At 40.8% G+C, this 17,632-nt stretch overlaps 1 protein-coding gene across 3 annotated transcripts in view; it reads right to left on the bottom strand.

The window, feature by feature from the left end:
* Window positions 1-17,632, bottom strand: part of LOC132382159 (segment polarity protein dishevelled homolog DVL-1-like) — a 137,544-nt gene that overhangs the window by 97,129 nt on the left and 22,783 nt on the right. For all 3 annotated transcript variants that reach the window (XM_059952079.1, XM_059952078.1, XM_059952080.1), the window contains exon 2: window positions 10,046-10,115. In XM_059952079.1, the coding sequence (XP_059808062.1) occupies window positions 10,046-10,115 (70 nt within the window). The remainder of the gene's footprint in view (window positions 1-10,045; window positions 10,116-17,632) is intronic.

Below are 17,632 nucleotides of genomic sequence, written 5' to 3'. Positions count from 1 at the left end.
TGCGTTCGGTTCCATTTTGCCCCGGAACCGGTGGCTTTTACCACGGAAGAACGGCTTTTAGCTAACAACGGGGAAACCAACTCCCAACGCCTCTCGAAGGGTTGACATCATAAAAGGGACTGGGCAAGTTTTAACCCGTCTTTCTCTCAAACCAAAACGCTGCAGCGTGAATGAACTAACAGTGACTTTTATATTTCCATCGGACAATACATTATCCCCTAGACAACAATAGAGCTATTTTTTATTGATTATTATTATACCCACGCATTTAGATTTAGCATTGACGACGTATATTATCTGTATGGTTGCATTGATATTATTTTGTGTATTTTTATCAATAAATACTGTTAAAAATAGTACCATCAGACTTCACCGGACCTCTCTATCTTTGCTGGTAAGTGACCCAGTTACGGGGTACGTAACAATCCAAACATACAACCCCTATTATTCTCAATGAGAAAAGTTAACTCAAAACCATGCTCTCAGACTGAGGCCTCAGACCTAGTCCAGAACCACCAAACTTGGGTTCCACTCTTTCTGGTGCTCTTCCATACCATGAAGCCCAGATTTACTCAGATTGCTCTTTGGCCTTCATTTCTAACCTGGCTGTTGCTCTCCCACTTTTTGACCTTCTTGTCCTTGAGCTCCTATCTTCCATTCCATTTTAATGTCAAAAGTCCTATGGAAGAAAAGCAGTTGTCTAGTGTCCTTGTCAATGTTTATCCCTCAATGACTGCTCTAAAAGTTAACTAAAAGATCCTTCATCTTTCTGCTGTTTCAAAAGTCATGCTGTATGAAATTAAAATCAACATGCATTCAGCCTGGAAAGCTATAACAACACATGGCAGGAAGCAAAAGCATTCAGACCAGGGTCACACCCATACTGAAAGAATTAATTATACCATAACTAACTTGGTAAATCATTAAACTTTATTGACTACATAAAGAATTTAACCTATTGACTTTTCTATGCTGTTCTTTTCTAGCGACAATAGGTGCAGGAGTAGGCCATTTAGCCCTTTGAGCCAGCACGGCCATTCAGCCCTTTGAGCCAGCACCACCATTCACTGTGATCATGGCTGATCATCCAAAATCAGTACCCCGTTCCTGCCTTCTCCCCACATCCCTTGACCCCGCTATCTTTAAGAGCTCTATCTAATTCTTTCTTGAAAGCATCCAGAGAATTGGCCTCCACTGCCTTCTGAGGCAGAGCATTCCACAGATTCATAACTCTCTAGGTGAAAAAGTTTTTCCTCAACTCCATTCTAAATGGCCTACCCCTTATTCTTAAACTATGGCCTCTGATTCTGGACTCCCCCAACATCGGGAACATGCTTCCTGCCTCTAGCGTGTCCAATCCTTTAATAATCTTATATGTTTCAATCACATCCCCTCACAACCTTCTAAATTCCAGTGTATACAAGCCCAGTCGCTCCAATCTTTCGACATATGACAGTCCCGCCATCCCGGGAATTAACTTTGTGAATCTATGCTACACTCCTTCAATAGCAAGAATGTCCTTCCTCAAATTTGTAGACCAAAACTGCACACAATACTCCAGGTGTGGTCTCACCGGGGCCCTGTACAACTGCAGAAGGACCTCTTTGCTCCTATACGCAACTCCCCTTGTTATGAAGGCCAACATGTCATTAGCTTTCTTAGAGTAATCCAAATAACCCAGTTATATTATACAATAATGATAAATATAACAAAATATCTCTCCCCTTTTGGGATCTTCCTCCCTGGTAAGTGGAAGGCCTCAGGTTCACAGCCACAAGTTACAGTGTTTACATGAGCTAGGAAAATGAACAGCAACTAGTCAACTGAGACAGAAAAACTTGAACATCTGTGCACCAGTCTCCCGTCTACCTCTCTCTCACTATGTTCGATTTACCAAGCTTTGTTAGTCCTATCTCCTGGTATAGCTTAACTTCAAAAGAACATTTGGCACTTTGGAGGTGAAAATTGATTTGGTTTTACACTACTGCTTTGTTTTAAAACTATAGTATGTAATGGACCTAGCAGTCATACTAAGAACATAAGAAATAGCAGCAGGAGTCGGCCATCTAGCCTATCTTGGTTGCCCTGTCATTCAATAAGATCATGGCTGATCTGGCCATGGACTCATCTCTACCTACCTGCCTTTTCCCAATTACCCTTAATCTACCCAACCTTGTCTTAAGTGTATTTACTGAGGTGGCCTCCACTGCTTCAGTAGGCAGAGAATTACACAGATTCACCACTCTCCGGGAAAAGCAGTTTCTCCTCATCTCCATCCCAAATCTACTCCTAAATCACGAGGCTATATCCCCTAGTTCTAGTCTCATCTACCAGTGGAAATAACTGTACTGCCTTTATCTTATCTATCCCTTTCATAAATTTATATTTATATTCTAACAGATGAGATCAAATTTACAGAGCAAAAAAGGAAATCTAGCCAGGAAAATAAAAGGCTTGGGTGAGAATTAACAGAACAGAACAGAGATAAAGCTAGGTGATACTCCTTTCTGTGAGATGCCTGACTTTGCCCTGCATGCAAAGGTTTCTTCCAAGAGTTTTGCTTGCTCCATGAGAGAATGTACAAAAGTCTGCCCAGCTACAAGTACTGAGGCCCACTGTTGGTCAGTGTCATCCATGGATGTTGCATCCCAGCTGTCTATGTGACACGCAAATCAGGACAGTGCAATATGGAGTGCAAACTGCTGCCTGTGTGGAGCAGACTTGCCCTCGCTATGCGGCTGATAACCCAAAGGAATGGGAGAGACCGATACGGTCTGCCATCCGCAGTGTTGCAGGAGTTACCAGTCAGCTTTGAACTCAATGTAAGCTACCTTAGGGACTCCAGCTCAGGATTTTTGTTGTGGGATTTACACAGTGGGTGCAGCTGCAAGGCAGCAGAGGTTTGAGATCAGAGTTTTCATTCTCCTAGATGAGCTGCCGACAAGGAGAGGCCGATGGTAGGGCAAAATTGCAGTCAACTGGATGAGTTACAATGTAAAAGATGGACAAAATCGAAAAGGGTGAAAACAGGACTGAATGTGCTATATTTGACTGTGGCAGTATACAGAATAAGATAGATGAACTTATAGCAGAGTTACATATTGGCATGTATGACGTTGTGGGCATCACTGAATTGTGGCTGAAAGAAGATTATAGCTGGGAGCTTAATGCCCAAGGATACACACTGTATCAAAAGTACAAGCAGGTAGGCAGAAGGTTTTCGTGGCTCTGGTGATTTAAAAAAAATAAAATCAAATCATTAGAAAGTGGTGACATAGGAGCAAAAGATGTTGAGTCATCACCTCCCTCCCAAATAGTAGTAAAGATGTGGTCTACACATTACAACTGGAGACAGAAAATACTTGTCAAAAGGGCAACATTACAATAGTCATGGGGAATTCAATATGCAGGTAGATTGCGTAAATCAAGTTGGTGATTTACCCAAGATACACATTTCAGAAAGATAGCTGAGCACCAGCAGAAATAAGAAGAGTAAGTAGTTAGTGTAGCATTCCCACTGTCCATTCCCCTTACTAACAAGCACATATCTTTTTGGATATATATGCGGGGATATTCTTTCGGGGGCTAACAGCAGTAGTCAGGTCTTTCTCATTGTGACCAGGACAGGGTGCAATGAGACAGGGCAATAAATATAGGAGATGCAATAGTGAGGAAAACAGACAGGAGATTCTGTGGCCACAGATTGATGCCACAATGCTTTTTTACTTCCCAGATGCCAGTGTCAAGGCAATTGCAGGGCAGCTGCAGAATTTTCTGATGAGTAAATCAAAAAGCAAGAGATTATTTTGCACATTAGCACAAAATGACATAGGTTATATAAGGGATGATTATAGTGAGTCAGGTAAGAAATTAAAATGCAGGACCTTGAGGGCGGTGATCTCTGGATCACTCACAAAGCCACAGTGAGTCATGGAATAGAACGATAGGCCAGATGAATGCATAGCTGAAGAGCTGGTGCGGGGGGCATGAATTCAGGTTCTTGGATCATTGAGATGTCCTCTGGGGTTCAGGTGATCTGTACAAGAGAGGCAGATTGCCCTTGAATGGGAGAAGTCCAATATCCTAGTGCAGAAATTTACTTTTGGAGGGTTTAAACTAGATCGGTGAGGGATGGAACTTGAGAGTGTGAAGTCAGTGAGAAGACAAGGGTATGTGCAGCAACCAAAGGGTGTAGGCCTAGTAATCAGTATAGCCATGTTTTCAGTAAAAGGACTGCAGCTGTATATTGCATCTCTTTCAATGCATGTAGCTTAATTGAGAATGTGGATTGCCTCAAGGAATGGGATATTGAGGTCATGACAGAAATGTGGCTGAAAGGCAGCACAGGCAGGGCAATGTTCTGACATACTGAACTTTTAGGTGTTGCAGAGCAACAGGTAAGAAGGAATGTGGTGTTGCTTACTTGAAAGAGTAGACATAAGAAGTTGATGGTCGCCTCGGTAGGGCTGTTTAATAGACCACCCCAACACTTAGCAGGGACTTGAGGAGCAGATATCTTGAGAAATTGCACATTTTGATAAGGGTAGACATAATGTGATGGTCACTTCAGTAGGGCTGTTTTAAAGACCACCCTACTGTCAGCAGGATACATGAGGAGCAGATGTGCTGAGAATTTGCATGTAATTGTAAGTATAAGTAGCATTGTGCTAGTGGGAAATCTCAATTATCCCAGTACTGTCTGAGTACAAAGGCCTGGATAGGGTGTAATTTGTATCCAAGGCCATTTCCTCATGCTCAGGTTCAATTTATTGTCATAACAGACTACAGGGAGTTGGGAAGGAAGCTGAGAAGCAGGACGTCAAAAGTAGTAATCTCGGGATTGCTGCCTGTGCCACGTGACATTGAGGATGGGAATAGATGAGGTGGCTGAAGAATTGGATCAAGGAGCAGGGATTCAGATTCCTGGATAATTGGGACCTCTTCTGGGGCAGGTGTGACCTGTACAAAAGGAGTGGGTTGACAAATCTAAGGGGGAACCAATATTCTTGTGGGCAGGTTTCCTAGAGCTGTTAGAAATAGTTTAAACTAATATGGTGGGGGATGGGAACAAGTATGATAGAGCTGAGGACCAGCCGGTTTACAAGTAGATGATGGGTGTATCATGAATGGAAAGAAGGACAGGCCAATGATTGTGTATAAAGGCAGACTGAGCAAAGAATTAAATTGTACCACAGAAGCAAACTTCAAAAGAACAAAGAATGCAGGACTGAAGGTGCAGTATTTAAATGTGTGTAGCATTCAGAATAAGGTGGACGAAATTGTGGCACAATTAGAGATTGTTTGGTATGACATTCTGGGCATCACTGAGTTGTGGCTGAAAGGTGGCCATAGTTGGGAGCTTAACATCAAAGGATATATTTTGTATTGAAAGGACAGGAAGAAAGGCATAGGTGGTGGTGTGGCTCTATTGATAAGAGATGGAATTACATCTTTAGAAAGAGGAGACAAAGGGTCAGAGAATGTTGAATATTTGCAGGAGGATTTAAGAAACCGCAAATGTTTTAAAAAAAACTTTATGGGAATCATATGTAGGCCTCAAAATAGTAGCGAGATGTGGGATTGAGATTGCAAAGGGAGCTGGAAAAGGCATGTAATAAAAGTAATGCCTTAATTGTAATGGGGAACTTCAATATGCAAGGAGATAGAGAAAATCAGGTTGGTGTTGAATTGCAAGAGAGGGAATTTGTTGAATGCCTATGAGATGGCTTTTTAGAATAGCTTGTGCGTGAGCCTACTCAAGGAAAGGTTATCTTAGATTGGGTGTTGTGTAATAACTCAGCTCTTAATAGGGAGCTTAATGTAAAGGAACCTTTAGGAGACAGTGATCATAATATGATTGAATTCATACTGCAATTTGAGAGAGAGAAGCATAAGTCACTTGCATCACTATCACAATGGAATAAAGGGAATCAGAGGCTTGAGAGAAGAGCTTGCCCAGGTGAACTGGAGAAGGATACTGGTCAGGATGACAGCATAGCAGAGGTGGCAGAAGTTTCTGGGAATAGTTCACAAGTGACAGGATAGATATGTCCCACAGAGGAAGTAGTTCTCAAATGGCAGGAGTAGGCAACCGTGGCTGACAAGGGAAGTTAAAGACTGCATAAAAGCCAAGGAAAGGGCATATAAGGTAGCAAAAGTGATGGGTGGTTGGATGACTAGGAAGCTTTTTAAGAAAGGAAAAGATTGAATATGGGGGCAAACTAGCCAATAATATGAAGTTTTTTCAGTTGTATGAAGAGTAAAAGGGAGGTGAGAGTTGATATTGGACCACTAGAGGATGATGCTGGTGAGGTAGTAATGGGGGACAAAGAAATGGCAGATGAACTTAATGGGAACTTTGCATCAGTCTTCACTATGGAAGACACTAGCAGTGTGCCAGAGATCCCTGAGTGTCAGGGAGCAGAAGTGAGTGCCATTGCTATTACAAAGGAAAAAGTGCTAAGCAAACACAACTCTAACCGTACATCTTTGGACCGTGGGAGGAAACCGAAGCACCCAGACAAAACCCATGCAGTGACAGGGAGAATATACAAACTCATTACAGACAGCAGTGGGAATTGAACACCAATCAGTGATTGATGATACAATAAATCAATCATGCCAACCACTGTGCTACCACTGATGCAGAGGAGCTGCTAAGTGCATTTAGAATTGGCTAGATGACAGGAATAGATGGTAATGGTTGTTGAATGTCAATTCCCTGTTACTAGTGGGGTGCACCAGGGTTCTGTTTGCTCATTATGTATGTGCATGATTTGGATATGAATGTACATAGCATGATGAGCAAGTTTGCTAATAATACGAAATTAGGATTCTTGTTGATAGTGTTACAATGAATGACAAGGAGATCTTGAACAGTTAGGGAGCCGGGATGAGGAATAGCAAATAGTTATTAACTTAGATAAGTGTGAGGGGATATATTTTGGACTGTCAAATGACGGTAGCACTTATACAGTGAATCAGAGGACACCGATGAGTGTTGTGCAACAGAGTTCTGGGAGTACAAGTGCACAGTTCACTAAAAAGGGTCACAAAGTAGACAAGATAGTGAAGAAAGGGCTTAGCATGCTGGCATTAATCAGTCAGGGCGTTGAGTTTAGGAGTATGGACATTACATCGGTGAGGCTGTTGGTGAGTACTGTGTACAGTTTTGGTCACCCTGTCATAGGAAAGACATAGTGAAGCTGGAGAGAATGCAGAAGAGATTTACAGAGATGCTGCTTGGACGGAAGAGAATGAGTTATGGTGCCATGTTGGATATTTACTCCATGGAGTGCAGGAGAATGAGCAGTGACATCACAGAATTTTATAAAATTATGAGGGGCAAGGATAAGTTGGACGTTCATAGACTCCCCCCCCCCCCCCGCCCCAGGGCTTGGAAATCCAAAACAGGTGAACACTGATACAAGATGAGAGCGAATTAAGAAACCCGAGTTGTAACCTCTTTATATGGAGGGAGTGAGTACCTAGAATGAGTAGAAGTGGTAAAGGCAGGCACAATTGCATCATTTTTAGAGGCATTTGGATAGGTACATGAAGGGTGGAACTTTAAGTGTTATGATATGAACCACAGGCAACTGGAACTAGCAGGGATGACGCCGTGCTTGGCATCGGCTGGGCCAAAGGGCCTGTTTCTGTGCAGTATTGCTCTGTGACTCGATAAATGGCATGGAGGTGGAGAGTAGGAGCTAGAGCAAGGACAATCTTCAAAAAAACTGCCAAGGAGCTTTTGTTGGAGGTAACTAAAATAAATGTTTTGCCACAAGATGTCTGGAGATGAAGAGCTTCATCTTTATAAAGAACAATACATGGCTGGAATCTAAGTCAAAGCATTGTGTGAATTACAACCAGCTTTATTCAAGGTTAAACATTTTTAAGTGCAATAGATCTTATTCCAGTGAAATAATGAAATAATAATTGGTGTATAAAGTGCTGTACTTTGATCAGATTTGCATGACTAACCAGATACAATATTCATTATCTAATTTGTATCCACTTTTCACTGGTTCCATCATCCCCTTTATTCCACTGCACATTAACTCAAATATTCTCACTTCATAAATAGCACTGAGAATTTTATCCACTGTTTCAATTAATTAAATCATAGCTGATTTTCCGGGGTGAGGCTGATCCCCAACTCTACCCACCAACTCCACCACTAGTTGATTATTTCCTGTCAGTCACCTTATGTACAGCCTAGTGTCACTTTATGGCCATACAATCAATGTATATAAGCTGTCTTATGTATTTATATTTATTGTGCATTTTATGATTATTGTGTTCTTTATCTTTTTGTGTGCCGCATTACGTGTGTACAGGAAATAACATTAAACAATCTTGAAAAGCCCAGCAAGGAAATACACCGTGTTCTGTTCTGCCAACCACCAAGTTCCTCCTCCTCCTCCATCAGTGGCGAAGTTTATGCATCCCAGTCAGCTGCCTCAACCCAGGAGTGAAAGCAATCATCTGTAACCCTGAGGGAGTGCTAAAAAGGTAGTCATCCAGGACCAATTTGTGAATCAGTAGCTGAAGAGGACTTGTGTAAGCTGCCAATGTCTGCACTTTGCATTGTTAAAGACAGTCTCCAAAGCAACCCAAAAGTTGCCCTGGTCTCCTCTCAATCACCCAAGGACATAAACATTTCTTGTTTACCACCTAGTCATTACTACTACTTATTGTGATAGGAAAAGATGGTACAGACTTATTTCATACTCCATAAAGCTCACACACAATGCCGAAGTCCAAATTTAGATCCTCGATCACAAAATGTTAGACCAATGGTCCAATGGAATTGAGGTAAAAGTGCCGTCTAAAATGCCAGCTTTCAGATGAAAAATGTTAAACCAAAGTTTCATTCGGTTCTCTCTCAGACCATAAAAGATCTCATGGCATTTATCACAATAGTTATATCAAGTGGTTATCCCTGATGATTTGTCCTTTATTTCAACATTATAATTCAGGTAACTGATTATTATCACATTGTTGTTTGTGGGAGTTTGTTATGGGCATATTAGCTGCTAGATTTCCTATATAACTACACCTCAATTATTTCTTTCGCTTTAAAACACTTGGATACATCCTGAAAGGGAAAGACTGTTTGCCTATGTAAATCTATATTTGGGCTTCTCAGCCCCACCAGTTTATCTTCCATTCTGAGTGGTATGCAGTGAAATTGGGTCAGTATTGCTGAACTTTTAACATAAAAAAAGCAGCTGCCAGGGAGAGCAATGCATAAGATGGCTAAGGAATATTGTGATGGAAACAATAGGCCAACATTTCAACCCACTGAATTCTTGGTTAGAAACTGGAGTAAATAATTGGTCCTTGGGCATTCTAATAAAACCCTTCACAATTTAAATAAAATCACCATTTTTCCTACTGATCATAAGCTATATTTCCCTCATGGGTAGTGAGCAGTATATAAAATCTCTGACCACTACTCATTGTAGCTTGCCCCACCCAAAGGAAGCAAGGTCGATCAAAACCCTCTTAGTTTACACCTGTTTATCCCCACTTTCCAAACATAATAATAATCCAATAGTGGACAAAAAGTAATAGGAAATAAAACATGACAATTGAAATGACTCCATAATATCCCATACCACGCATCACAGACAACAAATGCTGTGCCCTCTTTGTGGCTAAGATGACTTTTCCATATTGGAAAAGCCTAAGGAACAGTCAGTTTCTATTAAAATCAAAGATGGCAGATGTTTGAAATCAAAAGTAAAACAAATGCCACGTCAATGATGAAACAATAACTCAACTTCTCTTTCCATAGATGCTGTCTTACTTGCTGAGAATTCCAGTAATTCCTGTTTATATTACATCAAGCCTTCAACTGTGACCCAACTAGTATTTTGCATGAATTCATCAGTTGTCATCTTCTGTTTACTCCACAAGGCAATGTTCTAGTACATTCCAAATCCTGGAAGAAATCTGGAGCTCTGTGAGAATCCAGCTGCCCCCTCTCCAATTGCATAGCCCTCAAATATCAACAACTCTTTCAATTAAAATCACTTACCCATGAAACCACTCTTCCATTGAAGCAAGGTAACTTGGCATTGTCATCAGAAATCTCTTCCTTTACAACTCTGCAAATCAAAGTGATAACATCATTAACCAAGTTTCAGTTTGCATTTAAAAAGCAGCCCAGAAGAGACCAGCAAATACAAGCTGAAAACTAGATACATATTAAAACTACAGCACAATACCGGCCCTTCTGCCCACAATGCTGTGCCGAACATGTACTTACTTTAGAACATAGGTGTCAAACTCAAGGCCCGCGGGCCATATCCGGCCCAGCGTACAATTATATCCGGCACGCGAGATCATTTTAGATAGATCTATTATTTTAATTATTAATGGCCCGGCGATACGAAGCCTATGATTGTAAGTTAATACCAATCATAAAAATAATGCTTGCTCAGCAGTCTTCTTCATAAGAAACGGAATTTGTGAAGTGAAATACTTTGTAGTTATAGCAGAGACTGAGACACATGAGAACAGGCTGAAAAAACGGAGGCAATGAAAGCTGCGTTCGCAAGCGCCCGACTGATCCGGCCCGCATGAAGCTGCATTTTGCCCAATCCGGCCCGTGACCTAAAATGAGTTTGACACCCCTGCTTTAGAAATTACCTAGGGTTACCCATAGCCCTCCATTTTTCTAACTCAATGTACCTATCCAGACCCTACTGTATCCTCCTCCACCACCATTGCTGGCAGCCCATTCCACACACTCACCACTCGCTGCGTTTTAAAAACAAACAACTTAACCCTGACATCTCCTCTGTATCTACTTCCAAGCACCTTAAAACTGTTCCCTCTCATGATAGCCATTTCAGTCCTGGGATAAAGCCTCTGACTATCCACATAATCAATGCCTCTCATCTTAGACACCTCTATCAGGTCACCTCTCATCCTCTGTCGCTCCAAGGAGAAAAGGCTGAGTTCACTCAACCTATTCTCATAAGGCATGCCCCCCAATCCATGCAACATCCTTGTAAGTTTCCTCTGCACCCTTTCTATAATTTCCACATCCTTCCTGTAGTGAGGTGACCAGAACTGAGCACAGTACTCCAAGTGGGGTCTGACCAGGGTCCTATATAGCTGTAACATTACCTCTTGATCTGGTTGCTTAAATGTTGGCAGTAATAATTTCACTTTTTAATTTTAATTAATGATGTCTTTCTTACAATAGATATAGACAGATTCTAACAGATGCCCAGATCCTTATCCACAGGCATGATTTTAAAAGATTCAGAGGTTCATTTTATTGTCAAATTATACCAATGCACAACACAACTCTGATATTTGTCTTCTGCAGATAGCCATGTAACACAGAGACTATGGTAGTTGTTGAAAGAAATTACATCAGCTCCCCCCAGCACAAAAAAGAAACAAAAACTTGCAAACCCCAAAATCCCCCAGACCCTTCCCCACAGAAAAAAAGTGACAATAGCAACAAATCTCCAAAATCTCCCTGCAGAAAAAAAAAACAGCGACAATAACAATTCCCAACCCCTTCACTCACAGAAAAGAACAGCGGAGGTGGTGTTAAAACCCCCAACCACCCCCCACACAGGGAAAAAATTAACAGATCACCCACCCACCAATCGGCCACAAGAAAGAATACACCGAAAAACTGAAGGAGACCAATATATAGTCCAATAATCACACAAATCTCAGAATATCAAAAACAGCTTCTCGTCAGCATACAAGCAGACAGACTACATGAACTCTGTGTAGAGTGACAGCCGACCCAGGTCCAAACACCACTGATGTGAGTCCAAGTGGTGCGATCCGGGTGCTAACCGCTGTCGACCTGGTAACCTCCGTTGGGAGTGAACGCTGACCCCTTCCCCATTCATCTCGATGCTCCGATCTTCCTCGCCACTTGGGGATGGAGTCATTCTTGACCCCGCACCCAGCTCTGGTATTTTTCACGAGATGGCTCGTGCTCTCAGTCCTTCTCGGGTCCTCGTTTCTGATCTCCACGAGGCAGCTTTCCGGACACAGAAGAACGCTAGATTAATTGATTGAGTTCCAGACTGCATGTCACAGGCTCCAATGGTTTCCGTAATGCAAACAAGACAAAAAGAACAAGCAGAAAGTGTAGAAAAAGCAAAATAATTGAAGACATTTGTTGTCTGGAAGATGTCGCCCTAGGAATGCTGGTGCCATCTTGATTGGAACAAGCTTCATGCTTTGAATAAGCTTCCCACATTGCAGAATTTTAGCTATGAGAAATCTCTTGGTGTGCTCTTTAATTAATTGTACTTGCAAACAAAATACTGTTGGATCCAACAGAAGAGTACCAATCTCACCAAACAATTTCTGCTAGGGTCCCACTTATTCAGTTTCCCCTTAAAATTTCTATTACCCCAGAAAGTACAGACTACAGTGCCATCCATTGCCAGAAACTTCATCACTGACACAGGCTTATTAAAGACTACAGCAAACAAACATCCAGCACAGAAATAGACCCTGCAACCCAGCATATCCATGCTGATCTTATTCCCTATCAATACTAATCCCACTTACCTTGTTTATCCAATCTTTCCCAATAATTAAAGTCCTCCACTGCCAGCTGCATCCTGTTTAATACTCTTTGAACTCTTTCCAGCACAATCACATCCAAGTGGTTCACAATACTCCAAGTATGATCGAACCAGTGTTTTGTAAAGTTACATGTAACAGCCCAACTCTTACATATGTTATGCCGCAACCTATCATATTCCTTTTTCAACAGCCTATCTACCTGGGAACTATGAACTTAATCATAAAGGTTCTATTCATCTACATTCCTCAGCACACTACCATTTACTGTGTATGTCCTACCCCTATTTGACTTCTCACATTTAATGGGACTAAACCCTACCTGTCAATGCTCTGCCAAATGTCCATTATGTTCTATAGCTTGTTTACTCATAGATAAACTTACCCACTATCCATAAGACCACCAGCTTCTTTGCCTTCTACTAACTTACAAATCACTATTTCCTATGTTCACATCCAAGTCATTAACATATCTCACTGGTCACAGACTTCTAACTAGAAAAGCATCCTTCCTCCACTATCCTCTGCATTCTACCACCATGCCAATTTTGGATCCAAAAACCTTGGATGCCATATGCCTTAACCTTCTGGACCAACCTAACGTGTGGGACTTGCCAAATGCCTTGTAAAATCATTAGAAACAACATCTACCCTCTCTATCTTTATCAGTCTTCTTAGAGATAGCATACACATTTTGAAATGTAGTCTCGTGTTGGCTCACCAACCAATTATAAACTGGGAAGAAGCTTCAAGTTAAATAGTCAACAAAATACATGTCCCTCCCCAGAACACTCTGCACATGCTATCCCAACCCTGCCCTCCAAAGGACGGTTGATCTTTTTCATTGTGAAACATTTAGTCACATTGCAAGTGACATGCTAATTCCTTTCTCTACAAGCATGAACTTAATGTGACCAAGGTCCAGGTTGAATAGACACCACCAACACTATCCACAGCACTAACGATTTGCACTTTATGCTGAGCTTTGCAATGAGAACACAACAAACAGCCTTTTATTTGCTTCCTTAGCAACATGACTTCTGATCAGCTTAGTGAAACCCACACAGAAATCCTAACTTGTAGACAAACATACCCTGTATTCAAAAAATATAGCCAGTCATGATTATGCTCAAGGATTTTTGGATCCATATAGAAAGCTGTGCTCCCAATAGGGTCTAACTGAACCTAAGGCATCATTTCCTCTCTTTTGCATTCCAGCCTCCAAAATTACGTAAGCCTTTTTAATGATCTATTTATTTTATCAGAATACCTTACACTTCAACTCAAAACAATTTCTTTCAAAGCAGATTACCAGCAACTTCACGTTAGGTTAACAAATAAGTCTTTATAGAATTCTCAAATCATTACCAAAAGTTTATCAAATTGCTTTTATGAAAGTTCAGTGGAAGACAAAAACAAACTTTTTTTTTCTTGGCAGATGTGCAGATGATATGGTTTCATGTTACAGCAAATTGTAATATGGATTGTTTTCTAGGAAAGCAATGCAACAACCCCTGTGATGCAGGATAACTAATATACAGTGCAAATACTCTATTGATTTAAAGATTAAAAGCATCAAGCCATATAGGCTATGCCTCCCATAATCAATGTACAAAGACTGGATCAACCCTCAGCTTCTCACTGTTTTTAACTAGTTCTCCAGCAGAGCTATTTTATGGCTTTCCATGTGTTCTATTTATCGTGATTTTCAGCAGTAATAGGGGCAGGCTGAAATTAATTTTTGCACTTCTAGATCTCAGAGAAACTGTAGGAATCAGCAAAGCATACAGTCTTGGTACCCATGAGGTGAGAAATAGTAAAATGTTTATTCAGGCATTATGCCCATTCTTGATCACCCTGGAAAAGTGTAACAATGGTTGGGAACACTAAGACTTTTCTGCCTAAAAGAGGACAGCGGGAGTCTGTCTGTGCTTTCAACTGAAACTCAGGAGAATGCATGTAAAACAACTAGCACACGCAGTACCCTCATAAAATGTAACTTCATGTTGATATAATTAGCCAAATAATTTCTTTTCATATTAAAATGGCCTGCTTCCAGGAGCAGAGCAGAATCTGCAGGTAGAACTAATATTCCCTCAAAATGGGAACAGATTCAGAACATAAAGGCCTGTCCAGAAAAATTAGAACTTCAAGCAGTTTCAGTAGTCTGGTTCTTTTCATTCCTTGTTCATCTCTCCTCATGCTAATTATCAGCAAGACCCATGAAACACAGCAGGATCCTATGCTGGGCAAGAGCAAAAAGTTGTTCAAAGTACTCCCATTACTGCTGATAATCACAATAAGTGAAACACATAGAAACCTATTAAAATGGTCAGGCAGGATAATCAATTGCCTCTTAAAATCCAACCCTACATCCCCATTGTGAGAGATGGAAACGGGCAAGGCCATCCAACAGGGCTCTGGTGAAGCTGTATAGGCCAATCCCCTGTCCAGTGGATGCAATGGATTGCAGAAATGTTGATGAACTCTAACCATATTTATGGTATTGGAGACACAAGAAACTGCAGAAACTGGAATCTGTATCTGAAGAAATAAAAAACAAACTGCTGGAGGAACTTATCAGGTCAAGCAGCTTCTGTGAAAATAAAAGGATGGCTTGCACTGAACATCTCTCATGGCTGCAGAGGTTCCTACAGAAATTATATGTAATCCAGGGGTATAGCATTTTACTTTAAGCTTGGAGAGTAGGTGCTTCGTGATGCAAATAGGCTTATCCAAAATGCCGCTGTCTTTAAGGTGTTGTACATTCTCCCAGTGACCATGTGGGTTTCCTACCACGTTCCAAAGTTGTATGGTTTAGTAAGTTAATTGGTCACACAGGTGCAGTACAGGCTCATTGGGCTGGAAGGGCCTGTTACCATGCTGTATCTTTAGATAAAATAATACCAACAGAAATATCGCCAGAAGCTATAAATATGGAAAAAGTCATCTAAGATCACAAACGTGCGGGAAATGGGATGTTCTGCTTAATACGGTTACCCTGTGTAGAATATCTTACTCATGCCATACTTGTTCAAACAGCAAAGGGAAGTTACTTGACCCTATGCACCAGCAAGGAGAAAACTTTACTTGCATCTAAAGTTTCAAACCTCCTGTGACTGGGAGTGTGCTGAAGCAAATTTTGGTCTCTATCCAACACTGCTCCTACAATTGCAAAGTGAGCTGTGACAGTAAGGAAAGAGCCATATTAGTATCACACTACCTCAAAATGTTAGCCAGATTGCAATACGTTCCTTCTACTCCTTAGTTGATGTTCTGCTGGCTCCATTTGTGATTACTTGGCCTTATGCGAAACCACATTATACTGTACAGCAAGGTTTACCTCTAACACAGAGTGACTGGAGAAAGGACGAAGGCCATTTTACTTTTCAGATCTGCCTTAGCTATCCAGCAACCACCACTATCTTGATTTTTCATAGTTCTTTAAATGGTTCCCTTGCAGATACTTATCCAACTCCATTTTGAATGCTCTAATTGAATCTGCCTCCACCATTACACCTGACCCTAGTCACTCACTATAAATAAAACTAATTTTGATGTCATCCTGTGACCTCAAGTTTCTGAACCTTTACTAACAGAGCAGCTTCTCTTACCTGCTCTGTCTACATCCTTCACAATTATGCCCTCGCTTTACTGAGGTCAGAGTAAGCGTGATTGACTTGGAATCATTCACCTGAGCATTACTCAGTGATTCTAATTGTAAGCACTTTCCAGAAAAAAAAAGGGCTCAAGTATGGTCACCCCACATTGTCAAAACTTTCATCAGGACCCAGTATCTCACCTTCCAAACTAGTGCCCTTGCCCAGCTCATTGTGGCCTTATGGATAAAGAACCAAGTGGTGATTCCTCATAGCAAGGAGTGGTACATTTAGCAGATTCCCTTTCCTGGTTCTGAAGATAAACAATACCAGAGGTTAAAGCTTTAGTTGGACAGTGATTTGGGAAGCTTGTCCCCTTAAAATTGCCAACAGGAAATTTTGGTTCTTCAGATCACAATTTGACTAAATAATAAAAGAGAACCAGGAACAGCCTAGTGATCTAAAGATTCAGAGATAATAATTAAAATTCCACTATGAGAACCATGGAATTCAAATTCAGTTAGTTAGTAAACTGAAATGAAGAGTATGTGAATGCAGATCAGGTAAATGTCAAGTCTGAAAGATTTCTGAGTCAGATATACTAATCTATTTAAAGGCACAGAGCCATATTCAGAGTGAGACAAGATCTGTCAAAAAGTGAGGCAACGAAGTTGGATCCTGTCCTATTCACTCTGCTCATTAATGTTTGGCAAAATGTGAAAAGACTTGTGGGTTTAAGAAATCTTTGCTCAGGCCCTACCTCACTTTCCACGTGCTCCACAACAATAGCCAGCTGTAAGTCAACAATACACAACTTATTTGTTGACAGAGCCAGATTGGTCATCTGAACCTTTTCAGTGGGCCACTCAGTCAAAAATTCAGAACTTCTTGGCACGTGTTCATTGCTGTCATTCTAACTGCAGTCTTCATGAAATCCAGAAGCACGGTGCCAACTTGCTGCAGTTTCCCAGCAATTATGCTGCCTGCTCAAATACGCCAAGTCAAACCTGGCCCCAGTTCAAAAATACCATTCATTTCAAAAGAGAAGATGGTGATAAGAAATACAAACAAGTTCAAATATCTTATTTTCAATTTGACAGTTGAATTTATTTAAATGAGTGCAAGTACACTTATTTATTAATTTTTTTATGATTGCTTTATTTCAACGAATGTAACAAATTATAAACTATTAAAGGATGTTCAGAGTACTAATTTTCAATGATTTTAGTACCAGTGCTTCAAAATGTCAAATACATGCAAAATCTTTGGTTAACAGTAGTACATTTGCAAGCATGGTTGAATGGTGCAGAAATTTTAAAAAGAGAAAATACTGGAATACTTAGCAGGTCAAGCAGCATTGTCAGAGGGAGAAACAGCATTAACATTTCAAGTCCATTAACTTTCTTCAGACTAGGGAAAAGTGAGGGGAAAAAAGGCTGTTTAATATTGCAGAG

Source organism: Hypanus sabinus, chromosome 27, assembly GCF_030144855.1.
Source record: "Hypanus sabinus isolate sHypSab1 chromosome 27, sHypSab1.hap1, whole genome shotgun sequence".
In the NCBI taxonomy this organism is placed as follows: domain Eukaryota; kingdom Metazoa; phylum Chordata; class Chondrichthyes; order Myliobatiformes; family Dasyatidae; genus Hypanus; species Hypanus sabinus.
Note: the sequence above shows the minus strand (reverse complement) of the source record. Positions and strands in the feature narration are given on the sequence as shown.